Genomic DNA, 27,103 nt, shown 5'->3' on the forward strand with positions numbered 1-27,103 from the left:
GTTGTCAATTGTCATATTATAATTTACAACAGAGACTTACAATAATAAATAACTATATAAGAACGACTATTGTATATCTTAGCATTTTTAAGTAATAGATAAACATAGATATATTTAGAAGATTTCATGATGTCTAGTTTTCATAAAAAAACTATTTCTCAATCAAGCATAAATGGAACAAAACTAAAAAATAACCTCGCTTATGTTTCTTCCGGAATACCATCGTTAGATTACGTTGTAGGTACGTCGTATTTTGTGTATCAATATATACGAGCCCTATAAATAAAGATAATTTTAATTTTCTATTTCATTAAATGTTTTATTCAGGTGGCGGCTTACCAACTGGTGGTATATTTTTAATAGGTTAGTATTTTTCTACTTATAAATAATATGCTTATAGATGTTAATTATTTAACAATAATAAATTATAAAATAATTATTTTAGAGGAAGATATTTTGGGAAGTTACAGTAGAATATTATTGAAATATTTTCTGGCTGAGGGCATTGTATGTAAGCATGATTTATTTATATCTTCAGCTGAGGAAAAACCAGAAGAAATTGTAAGTTATTTACATAACATAAAGTAAATTTAGTTGCAATATACAACTTATCAAGAAACTTTAGGTTCATTTATTTTTTATAGACAAAAGAACTCCCTCAGGCATGCACACTTACAACTGATGAGAGGAAAATTAATGAAACTAATAGTGAAATGAAAATTGCATGGAGATATGAGGGGCTTAGTCAAGTGGAATCATCATTTGGAAGCAATACTAACTTTGGTCATCATTTTGATCTCAGCAAACATATTGATATAGAGACCATAAACAGTACCAATATTACTTACTGCTACTTGGAGCAAAATGATGATAAAATTAATGGTAAGTAGACAAGGAATAATCTCTCTCTAAAAACCTCATTTTTTAAAGTTTCATACAGTATCTAGAATTAAGCAGAATAGGCAGGTAGAACTTAGTGTCAAAACAGTTAGCTCTCTTTTTTCGTATAAATTTGAGGCATTGCATATTTAATGATGGATGGATGATGTATTGTCCCTAGTGGGAATGAACCCAAATCCATTGCAGCTCACTGCCTTGCTATGTCACATTTGCATTGTCACATTTTTTTAAAAACTTATTCTTAATTAATAAAAAAATATATTTAAAAAGTCATTATTTATTTTCTAGGTTTTAAAAACACCTTATACAAAAGTCTCCTAACAAAAATAAAAACAGTTATGTCAAAGGAGAAGTATAGTAGGACAAGTAAAGAGAAGAATATTTTACGAATAACAATTCAGTCATTAGGTTCACCTCTTTGGATGGCATTAGACTGTTACAATGATGACTCAATTAGCAATTATGGTCAAGATTTGCTAAAATTTCTTTATTGTTTAAGAAAATTGGTTCAAGATAAAAATGTAATCATATGTGTGACCATTCCTTCACATTTATTTGAAGTAAGAACTAAATATAAAAATATTATGCTTTAAACTGAATGTTTCATGTGTAGAGAAGTCCAGTGGGACAGCTCTAAATGTGATGATTGTGGGTTCAACCCCCACTCTAGGAAATGAATTATTTGAAATTCCTTACTGTGGTAACTTGGAAGTGCAGTGACTACTCAAAATGCACTGTCTTGAATATTGGCCAGATAATAGAAAAGGTAGGTTCTTAACAGTTCAATGCCCACGGCTTCTTCTGCCTACCTACTATATTCATAATATAGCATGAAGATAAAAAAAATGTTTAAAAATAAAATAAATATCATTATTTTATTACAGGATGATCACATAATAAAAAGAATTCTATATTCTGTAGATAATGCAGTAAAAATAGAATCCTTTGCGGGATCAAGTAAAGAAACAAATCCTTTATACAGTGATTACCATGGTCTCTTCCATATAACTAAGTTATCAGCAGTGTATTCTCTTGTACCGTTTGTGCCTCCAAGTCTTGACCTTGCATTTAAGTTGAGAAGAAAGAAGTTTTTAATTGAAAAATTACATTTGCCCCCAGGTTAGTTTTAAATTTATTAATTTAATATATTATTGTGGGGGCTGTTGTGGAGTAGTGGCTACCTATAAACATGATGTTTGTAGATTTACTTTCCACTTTGTCCTCTCAGTGAGATTTGCACAAATTATCATGAGCATGCTCTGGCAAGACAAAATGATTTCTGAAACTTATTAAACTCTGTGAAATGAAAATAGTTCATTCCCCCAATTGGGAATCCAGAGTTGCCAGTGCATGTTAAGTATGAATTAAAAGATAACATTAAACACACAAAATTATTTTATTTTAGAACTTCAAGAGTCCAGTGAGCGTGAACAAGATGACATTACCGCTACACCAAAATCTTGCGGCAGTTTCAAGAAAAAAGACGTAGATTTTTAATAATTCCTGGTGTAAGTACATATTATGACAATGCTAGAATTATGTAAACTTTAAAATGAAATATATTTTATACTATGGTAAAAATTGGTTTTTATTTCTTACTTCAAATGATGGATAATGTTTATATGTACAACTAAAATAGGCGTTAAAATAGCTCATGCATTAATTTTAGACATAACTGGCTTAATTATTAGTCACCCCACCTGTTCAGCAGAGCGTATCTCCCTTAAACCGGAAAATGTATTCATGGCACTTTTATTCGGACGCATATTAGAAATCACACGCGTTTAAGCTATGACCATATTATTGTATCTCGTGACACAGTTTCATTGAGTTATTGTTTACTAATAAAACGTATAAAAAGTAATTAATAATTATGAAGATCGCTAGCGCCAAAGTTCTGTTTGGATGTTTTAATATTTTGTTTTTTGTAAGTATAATTCAGTATACATAAAATAATTTCAACACATTCAAAAGATTTGTGGATTTTAACGGATTTAATATTAAAAGGGCTCCGGTTTCGTGAAAGTGGTGTGTGGATTTCTATTACTGTCTGATTCCCGAAGAATTTTGCTTTCGAATCTACTTGCGATGCCAGAGGGTGGTCTGGATGAACCGCCTTTTTACTACGTCGCTCTTGCACTTTTGGCAGCTGGACTTATTATATGTAGTGTTGCTGCCTTGGGAGTTTGGGCGACGTACCTTCCTGGCTATATTATCTTAACTTTAGTAAGTATATACTTTTACTGTCACGTATTACTTTAAGCCTATCTACTTATTATGTAAAGAAATCTGGCTTTTTTATTTTGAATTAAGGTTAGCATTATTTAAATTTAAGTTATACTTATTCATGATCACGACACCATCATAGTGCAGTTCGTTGAAAGTTTGAATGTCGATACTACGATTGTGGGTACGATCCTCGACCTCTTTTTATTGAATTATAACAAGAGATAGAGTCTCTTAAGTGGACAGAAAATTGAGAAATGCTAGGCATATTTACTCACTCTTATAACATTACTTCTCTATAATTTTATCTACTCTTCTTAAACCGCAATTCGCTAAATATACTAAACAAATAATTATTTATGTTATACAGTATTTCCTGGTAGTATTGGGCTTACTCCTGTGCGAGTGCGCTGCCGGAGTGGTGGCAGCGATATGGCCGAGATGCTATGGTATCCAGAGCTCTAGGGGAGGAGCTGTGGGCGCACTACAAAGTTATTATGCTGTTCCAGATTTTGAACATTTCACAGCAGCTGTGGACTTAGCACAGACTGAGGTACAGATCAATGTTATTAAACGAATTTTCAATACTGACGAATAAAACAAATCTTTGTTAAGGTAGAACATTAGGCCTCACTTCTTAACCACTAGTCACGTTGCATGCTGGTCTCTATCTTTTGCCATCAAACACTATGCCTTGTTTAAGTAAACAAGTAATTTGTGATCAGCCTCACGCTGCATTCCGCATACAGCAGGGTAGACAAAAGGAAGCTATTGTTAAGACACTCCGTTCCCAACTTCCGCCGAATTCTGGAATCATTTCGTATTTATTTTATAATATTTATATTAATATTTAATTTCCTCAAGTGGGGATCGAACCCAAAACCAATCGTTTTTACAGTCACATTCTGTGTTCATGAGCCACGATTGGCCTTAAAAGTAATTTGTACTTTCAACAAAATTAAAACTTTAACAAAATTAAACATTCTTAAGAAGTCATTTTGATGTCTTATTTCTTGTATCTGGTGTCAATAAATATCATTTTACCGAACATCATCATATCATTTTCTCTATACGAACAGAATTGGTGAACGATGTGTTAGCCTATAGTCATTTTTACTATCATTTATATGGTGTGCTTGCTCTAGGAAACTTTTAGCTTTCCTATACCTATATCGATAAATTCGGAATGGTACCGTTAAGCTAAACAAAAACATACAAAATATGTTAGCAAATTACTTATAATATATGTATTTATTTAAGTATTGACTTAATTTAAAGTTAGAATGCTGTGGCATGACAAGCGCTCGCAACTACGACATGTCGCTATGGCAGCTACAGCGTCTGGGCCCGCGTGGTATGTCCGTACCGTTCAGCTGCTGCGTACAGACTGAGCACACGTCCTACCTCAACCCAGCCCCAGTCAACCAGTCCAGATGTCAGGAGATACAGCCTAATGCACAGTTTAGACATGTTCCAGTTAGTTTTTTTTATATATATTTTTTGTGTGTTGTGCATCTTCTAAACTTCCTTGCTCCACCCAACTGTGGACTGTACAGCATTTCTTTGAATTCAGAATTTATATTAACAAAATTAAACCTGAAAATTTTACAACCTTTACAAAAAAAGATCAAAGTCCAGGCGATCCTAGAAAAATACTTAAATGAAGTTGTAGTTCGCGGTTATCCCAAATACATACAAATATTCATCAAGCGCACTACTAGAGTACTTTTGATGTGGTAATAATGATGACCATTATTTATATTTCAGGGATGTCAAACTAAGCTCGAAGATTGGTATCAACAGCAGTACTTTATATTTATGCTTGCATTGTTCGTCGTAGCGGTTTTCAAGTTGGCTATTTTATTAAGTACTGTGTTCTCATGTATTAAATTAAGAAAAAGCAGGCAAGAGAAGAATTTTTTTATGATCAAAGCTATGGAAAATAAGCATGGAAATATTTACGAACGTAACTTGGGCTTGCACGATGAACCAATAACTGCTAAATATATTCAGCCAAATAATTTCTACAGTCCTAGAGTACGCAACCCTAGGATTTTTAAGAAACCGAATGAGATGGTATGAGAAATAGCAGCGGAGATAAATGCTTTAGAAAACAAGTTAGAAAAGTTTTCAGATTTTTTGAATAGACACCAAGCTGACTCTATTATGTGGTGATTTGTTTATAATACTGGACTGCCGTTAATCGCTTTTTCAATATTAGGTTTCATTTTAATTGCTTGTGCCATAATTCTATATAAAAATGGTTACAAACTAAAAATTTGTAACATTTCTCGTTCTAAAGTATTTTTCTCCCACATATTACATGTTTATTATAAATATAAGGAAATTGTTGAGTACTCAAAATAAGACTGTAACTAAATGTAGTTTTTAATTTGTAAGTGTTGAAAATAAAAAGCATTTTTTTTTTCAATATGTAATAGTATTTTTAAAAGAACATTCAAAAATTGGTCCTAAATTTAAAAACATTGTTAACAATGGCTCTGGAATGTTTCAGTTATTTAAAAGTGGCTTACTGTAACAGAGAGCTGGCGTCAAATATGAATTAATAATTAGTTTTTTTGAAGGAAAAGTAATCATAATATATAAACATATGATCTCCTTAAGCTATGCTTTATCAATCTGGATATAATTATAATGTAATTTACATTGTAAAAGATAAATACATACAGTATACAATAAGTTAGAATTTTTAAATCTATTGACAAAAATAAAAGTGAAAATAAAACCAACGTCCAGAATATTCCAGAATCCCACAAAGCTCTACACGATACATGAGATCCTTAACAATAACAATATTCTAATTATAATTGATTCTATGTAAAACTACAGACCATTGAGACCGACATCACAGTATACTCTACTAATTACATCTTAGGTACAGGAATGATCTTAAATAAACTTAATATATAAAAATTTACATTTCAACTACAAATAAAAAATCGGGCCCTTTGCAGGCGGAAATATTTTACTCACTGATAATCATTTTATTACCTTAGTTAATATAAGTTAATTAGTTGATATGATAAGTCATCCATAAATTACGCAATTTCATCATTGTTATCCCCTTCCCCGTCCTTGTAACAGCTGTTCACATCCATGGGACTCCCCCTACCCAGTGTGACGTTACATATTTTGCAATTATACATCTTAAAATTATTTAATTAAGACAGTTCCAAAGTAAAGTTATATTTTACAGATTTTGTTTTGAAATAATTATGTCATGAAACCTTCACCCGCCTCTAATTGTATGTCGTAATTTATGGATAGCCTTACTATGGCAATAAGAAAAGACATGTGAAATAAATTTAATAAGAAAGTTTTAAAAGAAATAGATTTAATAAGAAGATTTTATAAGAAATCCGCTTTGGTAATGGGAACATAGCCAAGAAGAAAATAATAAAAATAAATAGTTTCCAGCGTAATAAAGATCATCAGCGAGGTACAGTGGAGTTTTGGAGTACATAAAGTACTAATGTGACAAGATAAAGTACATCTATTATAATTCAGACACTATAAATGTATTGCCCCAATTTATTACGTCATTTCGATAAATAAATTTGTAAGCGTGTAAATAAAATCGCTGTTAATGTCTTTTGTGCTATTTTCTTATATTTCTATTTGTAATAAATATACATAGTATATAAAAGCTACTTCGCAAAAAAAATCTAATGTCTCACGAAGATAAAAAATTAAGTAACGTGAGATTATTCGGCTTTATCTCGCATAATTTTAATAGTCCATAAACAACCCTATAGTACAATAATCTTTATACAAACGAACTATTCACGAACAATCGTAAAACCTATATACTCTACAAAATGGAATTCTTTAAGAATAAATATTTATTTGTTTATATAAAACAATGCATCGTGAAAATTTCTAAACACATCGGAAGATATGCGATGTCGCACTGCTGGAAAACTTTGGTCAATTTTTTTCGGGTATTTGACATATAAATTCATATATCCTAACAAACAATAAGACACATCATTAACATATCTCATGTAACTGAATTTTAAACATTTTAAATAACTGTTATACAGGCCTAAAGTTACTGTAACTTTCGTACCGCTATTTGATAGCGTCCGATATTGGTTTAACGCAAAAACGTAATTTTTAATAGACATTATCATACAATAATTGTTTGTATGTTAATATTATGTCTTTTATATTTGGAATAAGCTTAGTGCTTAAGTTCACGTGCCAACCAGTGGCAATTGTCAAACACCCTAATATATAAAAAACTTACGATAACATTTCGTCAACTCCAAATAACACTAATATTAAAGATGAAAGATTCCGGGTGCCGTATTATTACGATAAAATTATATAAATAGAATTTCACTACGAGTTTTGGCACCCGAGATGAAATGTGTAGGGTCGACTAATAAGACGATATCTATAAAATATCGTGGAAGAAGTCAGAGATCCCGTGCCAAATTCCCTATCAAATGAAAGGCTTTAGTCTTGGAAGACTACCGATGGGAACAGACGTACAAAATATTATTACTTAAGTATTATTCAAAGAGTTCAATAATTTCTGCGCCGTCATATTGCTGATACGACGTCGCTGGAAAGCATATTATTTATGAAGTTCAAACTAAATTCCGCAATGGGGCCAAATGTGTGTAAGAAGTTGTCATCCTGCGGTATATAGTAGAAGTAATAAATGTAAGTGACTCCGAGACTAAAGATCCTAGTATAAGAAGACTATCGAGTTATATGATCTACAGGAAATCTAATATCTGCGCCGTCATATTACCGGTGTCACTGGAAGGCAGGTAGTGTAAAAAGTCCAAGTTAAAATCCGCAGTGCAGCCAAATTAATGGAGGAGGTTGATATCTTAAGGCGTAAGGTTGTTTTGTAGAAAGTATTAGGTTGGCAGCTGCATGCCGAGACCATGAAAAAATATATGAGATCCCTAGTCTTAAGGCCTTAGTGTAGGAAGACAATCAAGTTAAACCTTTTACAGAATATCTATAAGGAACGAGTTGTCCAAAGAGTTTATTTGTTACTGTGCCGTCATATTGCCGGCCTCATTAGAACATCATTTTGCGGCATGAAATTGGAAGGAATACGAGAGATCTCGAGCCTAAAGACCTTAGTATAGGAAGACGACAAGAGTAAACCATCTATAGAATATCATTAAGGAACGAGTTGTCCAAAGAGTTTAGTAATTCTTGCGCCGTCATATTGCCGGCGTCACTAGAGGGCATGTTGTCTAGGAAGTCTAAGTTAAAGTCCGCAGTAGGGCCAAACGAGTGTAGGAAGTTACCATTTTGTGGCATTAGGTTATTTTGTAGGGAGTGTGAGGTGGGTGGCTGCATTCCAAGTCCGTGTGAGAGCCCCCCTTGTTGCATACTCATACTTTGTGACTGCGACATATGGATGTTTGGCATCTGGAAATAAAAACGAATAATTTGTTAAATTCAAATTAAAATTGGAATATTCTTCATTCAAATAAACTTTTGCAAGCACTTTTAGAATCGTTATACCTACACGTTTTAGATATTCTATACATTGCCAAGGCGAATTATACAGATTGCTGGTAACGCGCATATACAAATTGAAAAACAAATAGAATTTATGAACATAAAACAAGACAGCTAAATTATAAATTAAACTTATAAGTAACTATACAACCATCTAAATCAAAATATGAATAAACATATATGATAATAATCTCATATTGTAATTATAAAGACAACACATGACTCATAAACATTACAAAATATAAAATTTAATATAAGTACCTGTCCTTGCACGCTCATCATTTGATTTTGTTGCATAATTAGATGTGACATTGACGGCTGTTGATTCGACGCCCTGCAAATAAATATTTTTTAGCTACACGCTGTATGCCATTTATAGCAAGGTTGACATAGGAACCTTAATATTTTTTTTATGTTCGCGCTTTTGCGTATAGGAGGGTAGGGAAAGGAAACCTATTGTTAAGACACTCCGTTCTCCACATTCCCGTGTTGAATGGAGAAATTTAACGCCGCACTTTGCTTTGGTACCAGCGAAGAAATAAAAATATTCATTAATATAAATAATACTACTACTATGAAATAAAAGCTAATAAGTTTCCTATGTCAATTAAATCAAAACAAACGGAGTATCTTGACTATATAATTATATAGTTAAGAGACTCCGTTCCTTCCTATCACCCAATTTTCGAGATACCTCATGTGTAGTGGGAGAAGTCAAAGCCTCCCTTTGTCTTGTTACCAGAGCGAATAAATAAATATAACTAATCTCCAAATGGAAATCGAACCCATAACCGTGACAGTCAGACGCTATGCCACTGTGCGACTAAGGCCCAAGTAAATAAATATTATAATATGAATTAACAAACAAGGTGAACGCTAGAGGTTAAATAAAATGAATCTAGTTATACTAAGTGCATTGTTTACTATGACTTAGTACACATAGGCACAGCCACTATATATTTATTGCAACTTTATTAAAAAATATAGAATAATCATGTTTTTTGTTAGAGTAGGTAATTGTCACTCTTTTATCTAATTTCCATCGAAATTCAAGACATTGCGTATTGAGTGGCCTAACTAATCACAGCGCTTTGTCTTTCCAGAGCCATGAAATGAACTTTTTTAGTTTCACGTTTTATCTCGCGTATAGCAATATAGGCAGAGAGAAACAAATATTAAGGCACTCCGTTGCCCACTCTCCGCCAAATTTTTGAGGCATTGCGTGGGAAGTGGCAAAACTCAACGCAGCACTAGAGCAATATAATAAGCAATTCATTCCCGGAATAGGAATCGATTCCTGATGGGTCCGAGCCCACAACCGCCGCATTTACAATCGTGTAATTTAAATATATTTGGTCACTCAAGTGGTAATCGAACTCACAATCATTGCTTTAACAGTCATACGCTGTCCTGCTGGGCCACAATTATATAAATTGATACAAGGTGAACGTTAAAGGTTAAAAGGAGGGAATCTAGTTATAATTAACTATGAGTTCCATTAAATTGTTAGCTATGGCTGTTATAATTTTATATAATTGTTGTTTTGCATCATATCAAAAGTTGAGGCCAGTTGTGGCGCAGGGGCACAAGTGTGCGACTGTGAAGCGGAAATGAAATATTTATTAAATAATAATTATTCGCTCTGGAACCAAGGCAAAAGCCCGGCGTTGAATTCCGCCACTCAAAACTCAATGTCTACCCTGCTATATGCGGAATACAGCGTGAAACTGATATTAATGATATAAATATTTTTTGTTTAATTATGTATAATATATAAACGGAGATTTTGAGTAAACAACAATTATTATTGTATATTAAGATGAAAACATTTTGATAGTCATTTCTCAGTAAATTTCACAAACATCCATGAATGTTTTAATATTACTAAATAATTGAATTGTCGTAATAACAGTGTTCTGTAGAATAAAAGTTTAAGAATTAAAGAAATTTGTTTAAAGAATCTTATAAGGTAATATAGCAATATTACCGTTGTTGTTGATGCTGCATAAGCTGTTGTTGCTGCTGCTGTAATCGTGCTTGCTGCATCTGTAACTGCTGTTGCTGTTGCTGCTGCGCCATACTGCCGCCGACGTTGACGCCACTCACGTTACCCATACCGCCCATATTTCCCATATTGAATCCTTGAAATTATAAGAAAAAACAGAATTTAATGTTAAAGTACGTAATTCAACAAACCGAAGATAATTTCGTAAATCGAAGAAAAGAATATACATAATCTGATGAGAAGAATAAAGTAAAGATCTATGAAATGATTTCATAATAAGATATAAAATTTTCACGATTTTTTGAGCATAGAAAAAATATAGAATGATTTCAGCGCAGAGTGGAATAGCAACGGTTGCGGATTCGAAGAAATGAATTTCCATTTTTTACTTACATTGTCTTACTTGCTTACAAGACAAAGCGCAGCGTTGAGATCTGGAACTCAACACACAATGATTTGAAAATTTAGGCGATGGGCGCAGGGTGTATTAAGGGTTCCCTCGGCCTACCCGATATATGCGAAATACAGCCTGAAGCTATGAAAAAAATCAAAATCTCAAAATGAAACTAACCTTGATGATGATGATTGAACTGGGGCCTGGCCGCCTGTTGCGGCAGCATGACGTGCCGCCAGTCCGCCGGGTACTGCCGGGAGTGCGGGGGGAAGGCGCGAGGCGGAGGTGCGCGGCGCGGTGTCGGCGCGCCCGCGAACCGCGCCTTGTACTCGGGCGGCGGCGGACGCATCTGCTGCTGCGCACGCAGCATTTGCTGTTGCTGCTGCTGCAGCATCTTGGCTTGCTGCTCTCGCGATATGCCTGCAGCTGCTATTCCTATACAAATATACCATATGTAAGAAACATTCTGTACCTATTATAAACAAGGTAAACTTATTATAAAAAAATTGTCAAAACATTAACAAAATTAAATAGCAATTAAAATTCTAAAGAAGAGAATATTCTAATATGATTTTCTCTAAAACAATGTTATTTATATAGCAATAAAGTTGAGGCTCTGTAAATCAATAAATTTAAAAAACAATATTGGGTAATTCATAAAAAATCTGACAATGACATCATTGTCAGATTTTTTGTGTTAAGTAGGTACATAAAGTGAAACAATAACAGCACATTGCTATATGTTAATCTAATTGTCTTATTTAATTAATAATGTAATAAAATAAGAAAAGTATACGTGTTTTTGATATTTAAGAAATACTGAATTACTCTGAAACATAAAAAAATAAAGAAAATGTTACTTATATTCAGATTCTATACATGAATTTCTACGTGCGAAAACATGACATAATTTATCATTTATTTATGAGATTTTTTTATGTACTCCTTAACCTCTACTCCTCCGAAAAGTATAATATAATTAACTGATAGGAACAACATTATACGATTTAACGATCAATGATAAACATTTTTTAAGCTTAGATAACATTATTGCTCAAGTAACTATAACAAACGATCTTAAAATTAGTTTTACCATTACATCCTATTTACGATTGCCACTCATTTAGTTTTAATTATAATCTAATTAGCTCAGCTTGATATAAAGTACAGTTTGTAAGATATAATTCCAAATTTCCTTCGATGCATCTCTAATTTGCGAAAGCAAACTCTACAATTTCAGTCATCGAAAACAATAGTTAGAAAAGTGCGAGAGCGCGTAATTTTAATATTATATATTTAATCAAAATTATTTTATATAAGACTTGTTTTGTTAAAAATGTATACTAAGCCATAGTAATAAGTATGGCTTATACCTATGTATTAGATTTATAATGTGATTGCACAGTCACATGAATGTGCTCTGTCTACATTATTAAACATAACCTCATATACTTGCACCGTCTGGCTAGCGCCAACTCTAATATGTATATCGACCTCGCCCATATCAATTGAGAGGAATATTTGAAAAATAATAATAATAATAATAATAATGAAAATGTCTAAAATCTTAGTTCTAACAATAGAAATCATAGCAGCGCAGTGGTACGGGGTCTGACTTTCGAGGCCTGAACCCTACTTGGAAAATATAATATTTTTATTTTCCTGCTTGGCAAAATAACGCGGCGTTGGGTTCCACCACTCAACACGCACTGTCTCGAATTTAGACGAAAAATATGGAATGTATGAACGCTGGCTTTTGTCTTCCCTCTCCATCCAGCTACATGCGGAATAATGTGTAAAGTTAAAAAAAACCCCACCACTAAAGTACTGATATGGAAATAGAATGATACGTAACTATAATATAACAAATATTCTATGTAGATAAACATTGCTTATGTACTATACTCGTATGACGTAAAAGTGATTTTCTTTATGTTTTAAAATAATTAACATTTTACCGAACCGACTTTTACCAATATAGTACCTACATATGTACATACGTATATTGATTGTAAACGTAATCAATTAAATACTCAAATCGATAATTCGAATTTATCTTCAGTGACGTCATCATGAACTGTAATTAAATAGAGTTGTAGTTGGGCATAACGTAACACAGAGGTATGGTATCTACCTATACAATATGCTTACACAATGTTATATTCATAGATTCTTGGTCGTTCATTTGTAGTTAACCTCATGATATTACAATCACGAACATAACAATTAAACTTTATTTTAACTTCATTCTGTATCCCGCACATAGCCGGGTAGGCAGGGAGAACCTGGGAACCTAGTGTTCATTACACTACACTATCTATCCTTACACACACTAAGTACCCACTAAGACACTTCCGTTCCCCACTATCCGCCATATCCTGGAAGCATTGCGTTTGCTCGCGTTTTGCCTCGTTACCAGAGCGAAGAAACTAAAATAATAAATTTTATCATTTCCCCGAATGGGAATTGAACCCACGACCTATAGTCGCCTACCTCGCGTTTATAGTCGCACGCTAGTGCCCACCACGACTAACGATATATTTGCGCAATCGTATTTGAGAGCCGATTATTTAGTGCGATAATAATCCAATATAGTTGTTCCTTGGTTCGTAAAATATGTGTATCATTTGTTAAAGATTTAAGCAAAAATAACATTTTTTTTTATTCTTTCTCCACCTTCTTTGCTAAGACAGATAAACCCCCATACAATATACTGCATAATATGTTACAATGGTGTCTATTAACTTCAATAAAATAAAAATAAAGTAAAACATATTTAATAAATAATCTAACAATGAAAGGGTATAAAATATAAAGTGTTATATTAAATAATGAATCAACAAAAATGTCGTTTATGTGTTTTCAGCTGTATCAATAATTATAAAATAATGTTAAATTTAAAGAAATTTATTGTAAATTTCAAAAAAATCTATATTAATGTTATAAAGCTGAAGAATTTGTTTCGTTGAATGAGTTAACCTCAGGAACTACTTATTCGAATTCAAATATTCTTTTTATGTTGCGTAGTTCATTTATCGATAAGAAGGTTACGGAGTCGTACATAACTCTTAGTTTTTTTTCATTTGGGCGAAGCCGCAGGTAAAGAATAGTAAATAATGTCTGCCGGTCTGTATTTTCAGAGCAACACATTTTAGTTTATATGGTATACATATAAATAAATCGTTTCTAAAATCACATATTTTCTTACCCAGTGGTGGTGGCTGCCCAGGTCCTTGCGAAGTTTGCTGCGTAGGTCCAGAAGGCCGAGGTCGCATTGATGGCGAGAAATTCATATTTTGCGACTGAGACGCCGAGTATGTATCGCATCCACTACCTAGATTGCAAGAGAATATACTTTATATATATCATCCACTAATACAATAATATATATTTCATACTTTATGGTAAACACATATATATGCATATCATAATATATAAATCAACCGAACAGTTCAATAACTGTTGGAAACTTCCAAATCTGATTTTACAATGTAAATGTTAACTACATCTTCTATTTGTTCCATATACACTTTAATGTTATTTATTTTGGTTGTATGTGTGTTCATACATATAAACAACGATAAATATGAATCATTCATATAGAATAGATAGATATCAACTACAAGTTTTATCATGACTACACTTCGTAATATTCTCTAATTGTATTATTATTATTATATATTATAATATACGATAACGATATTACAATATACTTTTGTGTCATGTTCACAAACGCACATATATGTCCGTTAAGTTTATATAAAGAAAATATTTTTTACTGTGCTCTAGCCAAATAACTTACAAAATAGTTTGAAATAGAGTAAATATTGCATACTTTTATTTTTAGATAAAACTTAGAATAATATAATGACAGTTGTCGAGCCATTTATATATTATTTTGAAGACAATATACCTAAAAAAGAAATATACAAAACATAGCCCTATCCATATTACTTAAAACAAACAAAACAAAAAAGCTTAAGCGGAGTAGCTTTACAGTGAGTGCAATAAAGTCTTCAATGTATGTCATCCCTGAAGTGCGCGCTCAGCGCTGGGCGCATTCTCGCCGATCGTCAACCTCAGAGAGCGCCCTCCCCCCGTTCACAGATCAACCGAATAGCTACTGCATTTTAACATATGCTCGACCACGTAACGCGGCCGGCTAAGGTGCACTTTCGCACTCGCCACGAACAAACGGCACTGAGAGCACCAGCTAGTAGAACACACATACCCCTTAGTGCATTGTACCGAGTGTGTTATGAAAAATAAACATACGAAGCTACATTACATCGTAAATGGGACTCGCTTTGAAGGATTTATTCACTAATCAACAGCTAATATCATTGTTGTATATCATAATATCTTAGTATGACTTTGAGGAAAGATTTACCATATTTATGTAAAATATTAAAACAAAAACAAAAATATTAAAATAAAAAGAGTGAGTTATTTATAGTTACTATTATTTTTTATAATAAAGAATTAGATATTTTAAAGATTTAGAGGAATATTTTCAAGCAACGAAATAGCACCGGAAAGCAAATACATTCCAAAGCTATGATGATTCAACTAAGGACTTTTTAAAATGTATCAACAACAAAGGTACGTAATGTTTAAAGTATTTCCTTCAATCTGTATCCCGTATATAGTAAAAATATGCACTGGGATCCTAGTATTAAGGCCAGCCGCCAGGGAGCGTTAATTAAAATAATTAATTCCCTTGAGTGGGAATCGAACACCACGGACGGATGCCCTTATGGTATACTGTTTCGAGCTGATAGATAGATACCTTGGTGATGTTGAGGCGAAGGTGTGCCTTGGTGTTGGAAGGACGCGTACATGCCTTGCTGTGCTGCTGCCGATACATGTCCACTGCCGGAACCACTCACTTGCATATGCTGAGCGGCTGAAACCTAGTTTAAAAATACGAAAACAATGAAATTCAAACTTTAATTATAATAATAAAATTTACGTAAATGTCCTACCATTTAATTCTCAATTTTTTTGTAAATTATAGCTTACGTTTAAGTATATATTTTATATTAACCGTTGCATTATCAACATATTATTATAATTGTAAAATATATCATTCATATAGTGTACCTACGATAAACAACGACATTTTCAATGACAAGCAAGCCAGCTAACGAGTCGTGTGTTTATTTATTTATACCTATTCTTCATAACCTTATTCTAATTATAAAAGAGATATTTAAACTTTTAAACGGCATCAGCTGTGATTATCAATTTAATATGATTTAGAATCTAAAGTATATATTTCTCTTTGAAAAAAAATTGCATACAATTTTAATGTTCAATTCAAACCGGCGTCGAGCTGCTTACTCTACGTCTTATTATATTGTATTTTGTATATTAATTGTCATAAATTGAAATAAGTTGTGCTAAAAAAAGACCGCATAATGCCTTCAAAAAATATGCATTACATATAGAATAAGTATAGTTACGTACTTCATTCCAATCTAAATAAAACTTGACAATCCATCTAAGTAACCCTAGCGCTTGTAAAGCCTGTCACACTGTAAAAGCTGTCATTATCTAAGACTAATAAAATATTTAAATACATTTTAGTTTACATTGCGTATGCTAAAGATACGAAGAGTTTAGCGGGTGACAGCTGCCCGTTCGAGGATGCGCTGAGACATATAATATCCACACACATCCATGCCCGACGCGCAAACCTGTTCCGCGCCCCGCCCTCCACTCACCGCCACTCACCGGCACCGCCACTCACCGGCAGCGGCACTCACCGGCGGTACTCACTCAACATGATATGCGTAATAGCCGCTAAGCTGTATTCTAGCTGTACTAGACAAGCTAACGGCACCTCTTATCTATCGCGCATCGTCTTTCCGCTCACAGCCGACTCCCGGACCCGCTATCACGGCGCGATGCACCTACTATTGTGAATCAACCAATGAGAACCATTGCTATGGAGCTTATAACTTAGCCGGTGTCCCGTTACAATGCAGTTTGGATGAGTAGCTTTTATGTTATTCACACATACGTATAAGCAAATAATTTACAATTTGTTTGAGTTGTACATTTATTTAACATAGTGGTACATTATTTAAAGCAAAATGATTAATTTGGAAAATATTAAAAATAATAGTTTTATAATTAAAAGCCTTTTAACAAAGGTTTAAGATATTTTTCATATACCTATAGAAATACGTAACTAAGGAATGAGAGAAGCATGTAGTATAGTCCTATATGGATGTATTCTTTTCCTAAAAAAATTAATATCGCTCTAAGAGAAACGCTTTAATGGATTCTAAAGTATGAAAAGGTTGCTTTTAAACAAAGCAAACACTAGTAATTATAAGTTCATATTACTCATCTTCATGAGTAACTGAAAAAAACGTTATTTCCAATTCCCATTATAAATTACTAAATTAGCAATCAAAATATAGAGTTAAATGAAATAAATATATGGATTTTTATTGAATCATTGTGACGTCATGGATCGGTGCTATCTAGAGGCCTGAGTAATACGCCCACGAATCAACGTCACCAACACCCACAGAGAATCGAGCTTAAAGTTCATTCTAATATTAACACAGTACATGTACAATGTTACCTTTAATTTATTAATTTTTTAATTTGTAATTTAATTGTTTTTTGACGCCAATTTGACTTAATTACAATTAACTAACATACGAAAGCTTAGTTAATAAAATATCTTGGTTTAAGTGTCAAATATTTAATTTTCACCGTTTACATCAAATCACGCAAACGAACAGTATATAAAATGAACTCTACACATAAAGCGTAGAGCGTTTTTAATTAAAACTGTCGAGATGACAGTGGCTGAAACACGTGTTGTCAATGCAGGAAGTAATCGTATGGGTATATTTTTTTTTCTTCATATGATTCCGATGTTTGTGTTTTATGATGTTTTTATTCTTAAGTTTCACTTTAGATTGTATGAATATTGATAGAATCAATAAAGTGGTATATTTACTGGAGTGCCTAATAACTAATTTAGTTAAAGAATATATTAACGACAGTAGATATAATTCTTTTATATCAGCTTCACGCTGTATCCCGCACACAGCAGGGTAGGCAGAAGGAACCTAGTGTCAAACACTGCCTTCCCCACTTTCTGCCGAATTCTGGAGCCATTGCGTGTTGAGGGGCAGAACTCATCTCACTCTCTTTTATCTTCATGAATTATGCCATATCTTACTATCATCCATAGTACAAAAGAGGAAATATATTGTTAAATTATTTTGTTTTTATGTTTGCAAAAATTAATTTAGTATTAATTTTATTTTATTATTAATTTACCGAGTGTAAATCGAACTTTCAACCATGACGTAAGTATATAGTAATTTCGCAACTATATCACGTGACGTACAGTTTTTACGTAAGCACAAGGTGTTATTGTTATAAAATGTTATTGGTTAAGTAGTAGTTCTTTATAAGTTTTAACAATGTTAATTAAGCATATGGTTCAAACACATCTGCGATTCGCAAAATCTATTTTGATCCTTGGCTGTAATATTCCTTAAACAACTACTCATATTCCATTAGTAACTCATTTAGTAAATATAAACATTTTAATAAAATGTCTTTATATTACAAATAATTGAAATAGAATTTTAAACAATAGCAGCTTGCTATTAATATGTACTAAATTATAAAATACATACATTATACATACAATATATTAAATGGATTGTTCACTACAGTTAATAAACAACAGTTAAAGAGTTTTGTGTATAAAATATATAACGAAAATTGACTATGATAATATTTGAATTGATAACATCTGCTACAAAATAATTGCAAGGTTTGACAGCTACAAGCGTTGGGCTCATAGAAGACGATGGTATGGATAGCCGAGACGCATTTATTTCTAACCCTTCGTACTGAGCGAGTGGCCGGCACTAAGCAGCGCGCGCACTCTGGCCCCGGTCGATAATACACCAGACTCCAATGTTTTTTATGTCCTTTCACGTCACGAATTACCCAATAAAGAAGACTTCCAATTACTAAACGCATATTGCATATATTTATGATGTGCAGAAGCAAAGCGAACGACGCGGACTCCACCCAGACATATAAATAATACCACTTAATATCATGTTTATCGGTACGAGTATTATACGGGCTTCATGATGTACCGGAAGAGATATTATACGATTTGTGCTTAAAATATTTTCGCGTAATATTGAAATTATAATTGTAATTGGTATCTGAACACACTTATATCATTTTAATACCTATTAACATGAATATAAGGTCATGTTAGCTCTACTACTATACTAATTCATAAAAAAATTTAAACTTACTTGTAAATTATGATGGGGCTGGGAAAGATGTAATTGCTGTTGCTGAGACATATGCAAGTGTTCCATAGTAGGAGGTGTAGGTCGAGGTCGGTATCCCCCATAGCCCCGGTAGCGTGCCCAGTCGCCTCCTGCCGCCTGCTGGTGCTGCTCTGCCATGTGTTTCAAGGTTTGCGCCGCAGGAGACATTTCACCACCGCCGTAAGGCCGGGGCGCGGGCTCTCCCTCTGGTGGTTCGAGACCCATACCATTTCCTCCGTTCATTTTGCCGGCGTCGAGGTCGAAATCTTTCATTAGCTCCGGATACTCTGATATCTCAGTGATAAGGTATTCAAACGCATCGTCCCCATCGTCCTCGCCGATGAGGTCTGCGAGTCCTGGAAAAGCTGAGGCGGCGTCGCGTTCCAAGGCCGCCGCGCATTCATCCAGCCCGACGAACTCATCGTCTGCGACTTCCGACTTGCATTCGGCTTTGCACTCTCGCTCGCAATCTAAGGGAGACGGCACGCGCGGAGGCTGCGGCGGCGGCGGCGAGCCAGATGTTTTCACTGTGTTAGTGAGTGCTTTCACCGTCACGTTCGTGGATATTTGTTGCGGTTGTGAATCCGCGGCGGATGTTGTAAATTCAAGCTGCTGGACGATTTCGACAGAGAATTTAGTGAGCCCTTCACTTCCTCCGCTCCCAGCGCTGGCGCTGCCACCGCATTGCACTTTAGGTGGAGGCTCATAGTCGCCACAACCAAATTTCTGTTGCTGTAACAAAATAATGTATATAAATTATTGCTCTAATATCTCATTTTCTCATGTATTAAATATACTACTACACAAACTTAAAATAATAACAAGTAGGTAAAACAAAAAAAATATGAAACTTGATAGAAAATAATATAGTCCTGGCCACCCTTTAACTTAGCTGTAAATGGTAGCGCAGATATAATTTTAGATTTTTTTCTTATTTTTGATTATTTTCTTACTGAGGGTACGAGTACAATGTGCAATAGTTCAGAAAACTTAACTTCAGTGTGGCCAGGACTTGTTGACCTTACTGTAACTATGTACCTATAAATTAAGAGACCTTGAAAACATAACATGTGCAGATATTAATATTTACTAATTAATGAATATTAAGACTAAACAAGTGTTCGTTTTTACTTAAAACACACCCACTGTGCTCAATTTATTTGGCACAGAAAATATTTTTACAAGCAGCGCACAGCGGTCGACTCTTACTTCACGAGTGCAATATCGTTCTTGTATTACAAATCTATTGATTCAGAACAATTACCTCACAAAATACACAATTAATATTTAATAGAATGAAATATTGCATATTTACCTAGAGAGGAATATATATATATTGATTTGTATCTACTGATAATCGCTGACTTTTTTTGAACATAATGAACATAATTCTGTTTTAAATAGTTTAATAAAAAAATAAATGTAAATGTTTACTTTAAACTACACGATGTTAACGTCATTTGAATAAAAATACATATACCGTGAGATATTTAAAAAAAAACCTATAATTTAAATAAAAAACAACTATTAATTAATTTTCTATCAATTTAAAATCAACCAAGAAGAAATATACAGAAAATTGAAAAGCGATTACAATAATAAAATATACCTAACATTTTTTATGACTTATTTAACTGTTCAACTATTCCCAGCCATTATTGCTGATCACGCACTGTCGAGTGGTAATCACGTGATGAGATAACATTCAACAATTATTGTATTAATTATACAAAGAATGATCTTTAAACGTTAATTAAACTGCAGATGATAGAACGCGAAGTGATATTTTTAATGAGAGCATTTTAGCAAGAGTGAAACCGTTGAAGCGACAGTCTGTGCACTCTCGGAGGTCGTCGCAGTGAACGGCGAGAGACAATGCGAGGCAACGGTTGCGCAACTGTTCTGTTTGCACAACAACACTTCGCTATTAATACGGCAATCACCATTTTATATAAAGTACTCTTAGGGTCTTTTAATGGAATATTTAGATATTTACTGAAAAATAATTGTCGTCTTTTTGTTTTATCACATGATTTTAATTTTTTTTTGTTACACAAACAGTTAAAGTCTGCTATTTTGCTAAAAAAACCAATCAAAAGAAAAGTTGATTTATATATATATATGTATGTGAAATTTATTGACAACGGTATGTCTCTGCATATATGTTACTTTTTTCTTTATGTTATGATGTCAAACTAAATGAAGCACGGGATGTGATGGCAGGGGTCAAGTCAATTGACATCGAGCTACATCCGGATGCGATTCGCCGCGGCACTGCCAGCACGTGCTGCTTTACCAATCATGGCCTGATACACCTGCTTTTAGTAATAAGTTATTTTTATGTATGAAGTGGACTAAAAATTAAAGAACCCAGTGTTCAAATACAGCATCCATCAATTTTTATCCGATTTAGAGACATTTCCTGTCGACTGGCGAAACACAATGACCGCACTTAGTCTTACCAGACCAGATAAGTAAAAAATATAAAAGTATACAAATTCTCCCAGGTCAAACCCATCAACACGTCCATGTGCATGTCGTATTTTACATAAACATTAAAATTCAAGGTTTGGACATAATAGTATACATATAATAGCATATATATAATAGCATAGCATCTGCTTATATATAATTTAAGCACGTGTCATTAGAAGAATTAAAGTTGTTTCATATGGTACCAACCAAAGAATAGCCGTTTTAATAATCCTATTCAGCAAGCATTATTAATTGAATTTCATTAGGGGACGAATTTAGAGAAACGATCTCATATCAAAACGATTATAAATAATTAATAGAAAAATCTTACGTTTAGAGAGAGTGTAGTGTACAGAATGTACACTTTACCGTCGCGTTCAATCAAATGTTATGGCCTTACAAAACTTGTAAATATAATCTAACAATCGATAGTATCGAAAATTATAATATATAAAAAGAATTTCTTTATAGCTCTACATAAGCCATAAATCGATAGTGTAGGTATGTGATAAGTTACAACATATTATAATAACAACGTTTTACAATAGACTAGCTAGAGTCTAGCCTTGTTGGTTATATAATTAAGTTATATTAACAATATTAGAATTTCACGTTTTTAGTGAACATCGACTTTTTTTGTTATTTCTATAGATTAACTAAAAACATTTTAATCTAAATAAGGCTATAACAATTAACAAAAAAACACAAAACAGAATCACGCTTTATCCCTAGCGGGGTAGTCAGAGAGAACGGAGCGCCAAACGCTACGGTCTCTACATACCTCTTTCGCCTCGTCCACTGTCATCAACTCTCCGTGGGGTCCTTATGATTTTTACGTGACCTTCCACCAGTATCTTTAATACTATGTTATCGATGGTCAACCGAGGTCCCCCTCTACATCTCTTACCGCTCACTTTTTCATCATAGAGATTTATGCCATTCTTTCGTCACTCATTCGTTCGACATGCCCAAATTAGCTGAGCACGTAATAATAATTGAAGTAATCGATATTAAATTTAATATGTTTTTTTTTGTTTATTATCAGAAAACATTATCTTTTAATTAAGTCCAAATCGAATTCACAATATCTATTTTTAACGATGTAATTATTAATCGGTAAATTGCAAAACTTTACATGCACTGTTGAACCTGCGTCATTGTAAAAGAACTTTGACGGCAAGGTTATATGCAATCGATCACTCGTAGTACATTTAACATGGCACGTAGTATTAGGGATTGGCAAGGTTGTTAAAATGGTGAAAGGATTTCATTGAACAAAAAAGGGCCAAGTCTCCATTATCTCACTCTCTCAATACCCAATATCTTTTGTAATAGCCAAACAGTAGGATAATTGTACTTAACTAACTTTACTTAAAGCCCCGCTGAGTGGAGAAGAAACGTAAATATAAAATAGTCCTCAAATATTGAATCAGAATAAAATTTACGACATTGCATGGAGTGCATTTATAATTTATTGATATATATACTTATTGCATATACCTACCTACTAATAGTTTTACATACAGTACAAAATCGAAGGAAACATGAGGTCAAGAATTCAAGGTGACATTCAAACGAATCGCACGACCAGTTATATATATATACCTACACCACTGTGTAAAAATGTATGTTCAAATACACAGGAATCGAATGTATTAAATAAAAGATAACAAGTTTTCCTTGAAACCATAGAATAATATAAACCAGACATTAATTATTAAAAAATAGATACCTCTTTAAAATCTGTGTGTACTTAAAAAAATAATATTAATGCGAATCTAACTATTAAATAATAAAAAAAAATAATGTAAAATAGCTCACACAGCTCACATGCACACTGCTGTGCAGATTGCTACTGATGGCCGGTAAATCAGGCTTCCGCTCCGTCTTTTTAGCCTGTCGTTTTCCCTTGCCTTCGAGGAAACGCTTTTGCAGCGCACTCGTCTCCAAATTTTGCTGTTCACAAGATCCACTAAAAGACTGGTCGAATCTTGGCACGCACTCGGACTGGCGCCTCCGATACGTTTCTATTCTTCGCCTGCGAAATGAAGGAGAATATTAATTACGTGGGCACGTATTACATTACATTCAACATGTTGAGGCCGTCATCCGCAGGGGTGTGACTGACTGTAACGCGAAGGTTGTGGGTTTGAATCTCACTCGGGGGAATGAATTATTATTTATCAATATTTTTATTTCCTCGCTCTGACACCAAGGCAAAAGCCCGGCGTTGAGTTACACCGAGTTTCAGAAGCTGGTGAACGGAGTGCCTTAACACAACTTTCCCCCTGCCTACGCTGCTGTGCGCGGGATACAGCGTGAAGCTGATTTTATTAATATGTTTAATAAGTAAAGCAATCTTGTAAATACTGAGAATATGTAGAATTAATATATTAATACCTATGTATGTATATATAGATATTTGAATAAAATTATAATACTGTGCTCTAGGATGAGATGAGGCACATGAAGGTGCTACAAACAATGCGCAAACCGATGTCGATGCTCAGTCAGCCGCAACTCGGAGCGCGGTCACCTTGAGCAAATGTTAATGCGGAGTGCGGACACTTCATTTATTACAAAAAATATCAACTAAAACCAACATTTCATTACTCATCAACAATTCTATTAGAAAATGATAAACAAACAGTTCAAGTTCTTATTTGATATAACATAGTTTCGTTTACTTTCAATTATTAAGCAAAATGTACCTAGTATATAATTACTAAGTCTTCTATAATAAGTAGTATGTAGTATCCATAAGAGGAGGAGAGTAGCACTAGCAAATGTAAGACGCCTGTTTGTTATTTATTTTGAATTTACTTAGGTAACAGACGATTGTTATTGTCGAGTTGAAACACAACAATTTTTTATCTCGTCACCTAGTGCGTAATCTCATTGGAACAAAAAGAATTATCTCTACATTTTCTCCCTGTAATGAAATTAATTATAAAACTAAAGATCCTTATATTCATTATGAGGAATATAATTATTTAATGCTACAGCATAAATGTAACAAATACTTTAAAAAATATATATATAAGCTTCATTCGTTTCTCAATAAGAGGTCCTAATCCATACCTTCCATACCTATATTATAAATTCGAAAGTAACTCTGTCTGTCTGTCTGTCTGTCTGTCTTTTAGGCAATCAGGGTCAAACCGCTAATTTAATTGTGATAAAATACTCATATAAAGATACTTGAGGGTCCCGGGATGAACATAGGATACTTTTTTTTTCTCATATTTGTAATACTTTCGATATATACCAATATATTAAAATAATTAATTTGACAAGCAATTTATTCCGCCATGTTAATAACAATCGTCGCTACGCGTTGCTAAGCAACGGCTTGCAAAGTTTGTTGTTTTAAGAAAACGTCACCCATAGTGAGTTTGCTTAATGCATACATGGCGCGCGCTGATATAGATTTGTATACATTAACAAAAATTAGATGATTTCTATAATTTGATATTCATCCTTATGAAAATAAATATAATAGACACTTTTAGCATTTCGTCTAGATGGAAATTATAGTTTACTGTATAACATTCTAATAAATAATTAAGAAGATGTCACTGGTTCCAAATGACCTAGCCTACGAGTGGTATAGTATGACCGACTAATTATTAATACTAATTATTAATATGAATACTAATTATTTAATATAGAAAAATGTTTAGTACGCGCGCACGGCAAACTTTAGGTACTTTTCTAATATTAAGAATTTCCTTTAGTTACTTTTACTTCTTTTGTTTGTTCATTTCGGTTACTCAGATATTTTTTCTAATAATAAATCTCCACTTATTATTATTCTTTAACTTATTTTAATGATTTAGGCTTATATTTTCGCGGGCGTAGCCGCGACCGGGCCCACTAGTCTATATATATAAAAGGACTTGTCCTCACTGACTGAGGTAAGACGCACGCACAGACGTAACCGCTGATGGGAGAAACGTGAAATTTGGACAGATGTTTACTTTCTTAATCTGGACATCCACTAAGAAGGGATTTTGAAAAATTTTAACCCTAAAGGGGTATAATTTAATAATTTTGAAAAATAGGGGTTGAAAGTTTGTATGGAAAAAAAATTTGAATCGGCACCGATTTTTATAAAATTTGAAATTTAGGTTCTTAAAAGTATTTAATTGAACACGTGTTTCACGGTTTTTTACAATTTACCCCCTAAGGGTGCCAATAAGGGGTGAAAGTTTGTATGAAAAAATCTTTAAATCGCCACCGATTTTTATAAAATTTGAAATTTAGACTCTTAAAAATATTTCATTGAACACATATTTCGTGGTTTATTTTAATTCACTCCTAAGGGTTCAAATAAGCAGGCGAAGCTGCGCGCGTCCGCTAGTTAATAATAACAACAAGATTTTAATGAGGCCGTCGTGGCACAGTGGCACATACATGGCACTGTAAACGCGGCGGTTGTGGGTTCGATCACCAATCGGGGGAATGAATTATTTGTAACAAGTTAAAATGTTGAATGGAGTGTCTTAACATTAGGTTCCCTCTGCCTATCCTGTTACATGTGGAATACAGCATGAAGCTGAAAAAAAAAGAAAATATTAAAGATACTACGCACGCATACCCAAAATATATACACCCAAATATTTTACTTTCATTTAACCGTAACGATAATAATAGGCCAATCATTCACTGCATCATATATTAGTTAAGTAATCTTTTGGACTTGTAGACATTACATAACCAGTTTGTATAGGTGGAACACGTCACTAGACGCGATATCACTACGCACAGCTGGCTATACCTACAACGAAGTATTAGACTCGAGTTTCTAAGGTACGATAAGAAGTTTGTGTAATTGTCGAGTGTGACGTTTACCATTATCTTTCGTAATTACAAACTTTCCCTCAAACCATATAAAATTGTCGTTGCCATGTAATACGTATACGGTGCACACTAGTCCGCTCTTTCCGGGGAAAATGATGCTCGAAGATATCAGCGACAACCAGTTTAGCTCTCTTATAAGTACTACTTTCACTTAGATATATTTTAAGTTGCGTATGTCTGTATGTAGATATGTGGATGCAAAACTCTTGTCTAATATAATTGTAACAAGATCTGTATAGTACACAGTTGTTCATTTGTGTAAATATTAATAAACTGTTGTTCTAATGTAACTTTTTATTACTTTAAAATTAAATAATATGCGAGATTGCCAATATAATATAATTTAAAGTTTTTTGGTCAACATTCCTAGGAATGAAGAAAAACACTTGAAAG

General features: G+C 33.4%; 3 protein-coding genes across 5 annotated transcripts in view; 2 read left to right on the top strand and 1 right to left on the bottom strand.

Moving 5' to 3' along the window:
• Positions 1-3,038, top strand: Elp4 (Elongator complex protein 4). 2 transcript variants are annotated; one of them, XM_085201290.1, is made up of 8 exons: positions 1-241; positions 328-363; positions 446-561; positions 645-882; positions 1,189-1,460; positions 1,785-2,019; positions 2,306-2,408; positions 2,908-3,038. In XM_085201290.1, the coding sequence occupies exons 1-7, from the start codon at positions 127-129 to the stop codon at positions 2,395-2,397; spliced, it is 1,104 nt and encodes a 367-aa protein (XP_085057416.1). In that variant the 5' UTR covers positions 1-126; the 3' UTR covers positions 2,398-2,408; positions 2,908-3,038. The 2 variants fall into 2 exon arrangements, with proteins under 2 accessions (XP_085057416.1, XP_085057414.1); XM_085201288.1 differs by lacking the exon at positions 2,908-3,038 and having other exon boundaries at positions 2-241; positions 2,306-2,481.
• Tsp68C (Tetraspanin 68C) lies at positions 2,570-7,451 on the top strand. The gene is made up of 5 exons (XM_085201291.1): positions 2,570-2,827; positions 2,908-3,126; positions 3,497-3,679; positions 4,405-4,602; positions 4,894-7,451. The coding sequence occupies exons 1-5, from the start codon at positions 2,774-2,776 to the stop codon at positions 5,206-5,208; spliced, it is 969 nt and encodes a 322-aa protein (XP_085057417.1). The 5' UTR covers positions 2,570-2,773; the 3' UTR covers positions 5,209-7,451.
• LOC146530090 (uncharacterized) overlaps positions 6,380-27,103 on the bottom strand; it is a 25,639-nt gene continuing 4,915 nt past the window's right edge. The window contains exons 2-9 of one of the 2 annotated variants that reach the window (XM_085201286.1): positions 23,678-23,885; positions 19,355-20,104; positions 15,829-15,952; positions 14,248-14,373; positions 11,217-11,474; positions 10,628-10,781; positions 8,902-8,974; positions 6,380-8,547 (exon numbers count right to left, since the gene is read on the bottom strand). In XM_085201286.1, coding sequence (XP_085057412.1) covers positions 8,281-8,547; positions 8,902-8,974; positions 10,628-10,781; positions 11,217-11,474; positions 14,248-14,373; positions 15,829-15,952; positions 19,355-20,104; positions 23,678-23,885 — 1,960 coding nt within the window. In that variant the 3' untranslated portion in view covers positions 6,380-8,280. Of the gene's footprint in view, positions 8,548-8,901; positions 8,975-10,627; positions 10,782-11,216; positions 11,475-14,247; positions 14,374-15,828; positions 15,953-19,354; positions 20,105-23,668; positions 23,886-27,103 lie in introns of both variants that reach the window. The other variant, XM_085201285.1, reaches the window with a different exon arrangement.

This window comes from Heliconius melpomene, chromosome 17, assembly GCF_056956725.1.
Source record: "Heliconius melpomene rosina isolate 202511_hmr_F chromosome 17, ASM5695672v1, whole genome shotgun sequence".
Lineage (NCBI taxonomy): Eukaryota > Metazoa > Arthropoda > Insecta > Lepidoptera > Nymphalidae > Heliconius > Heliconius melpomene.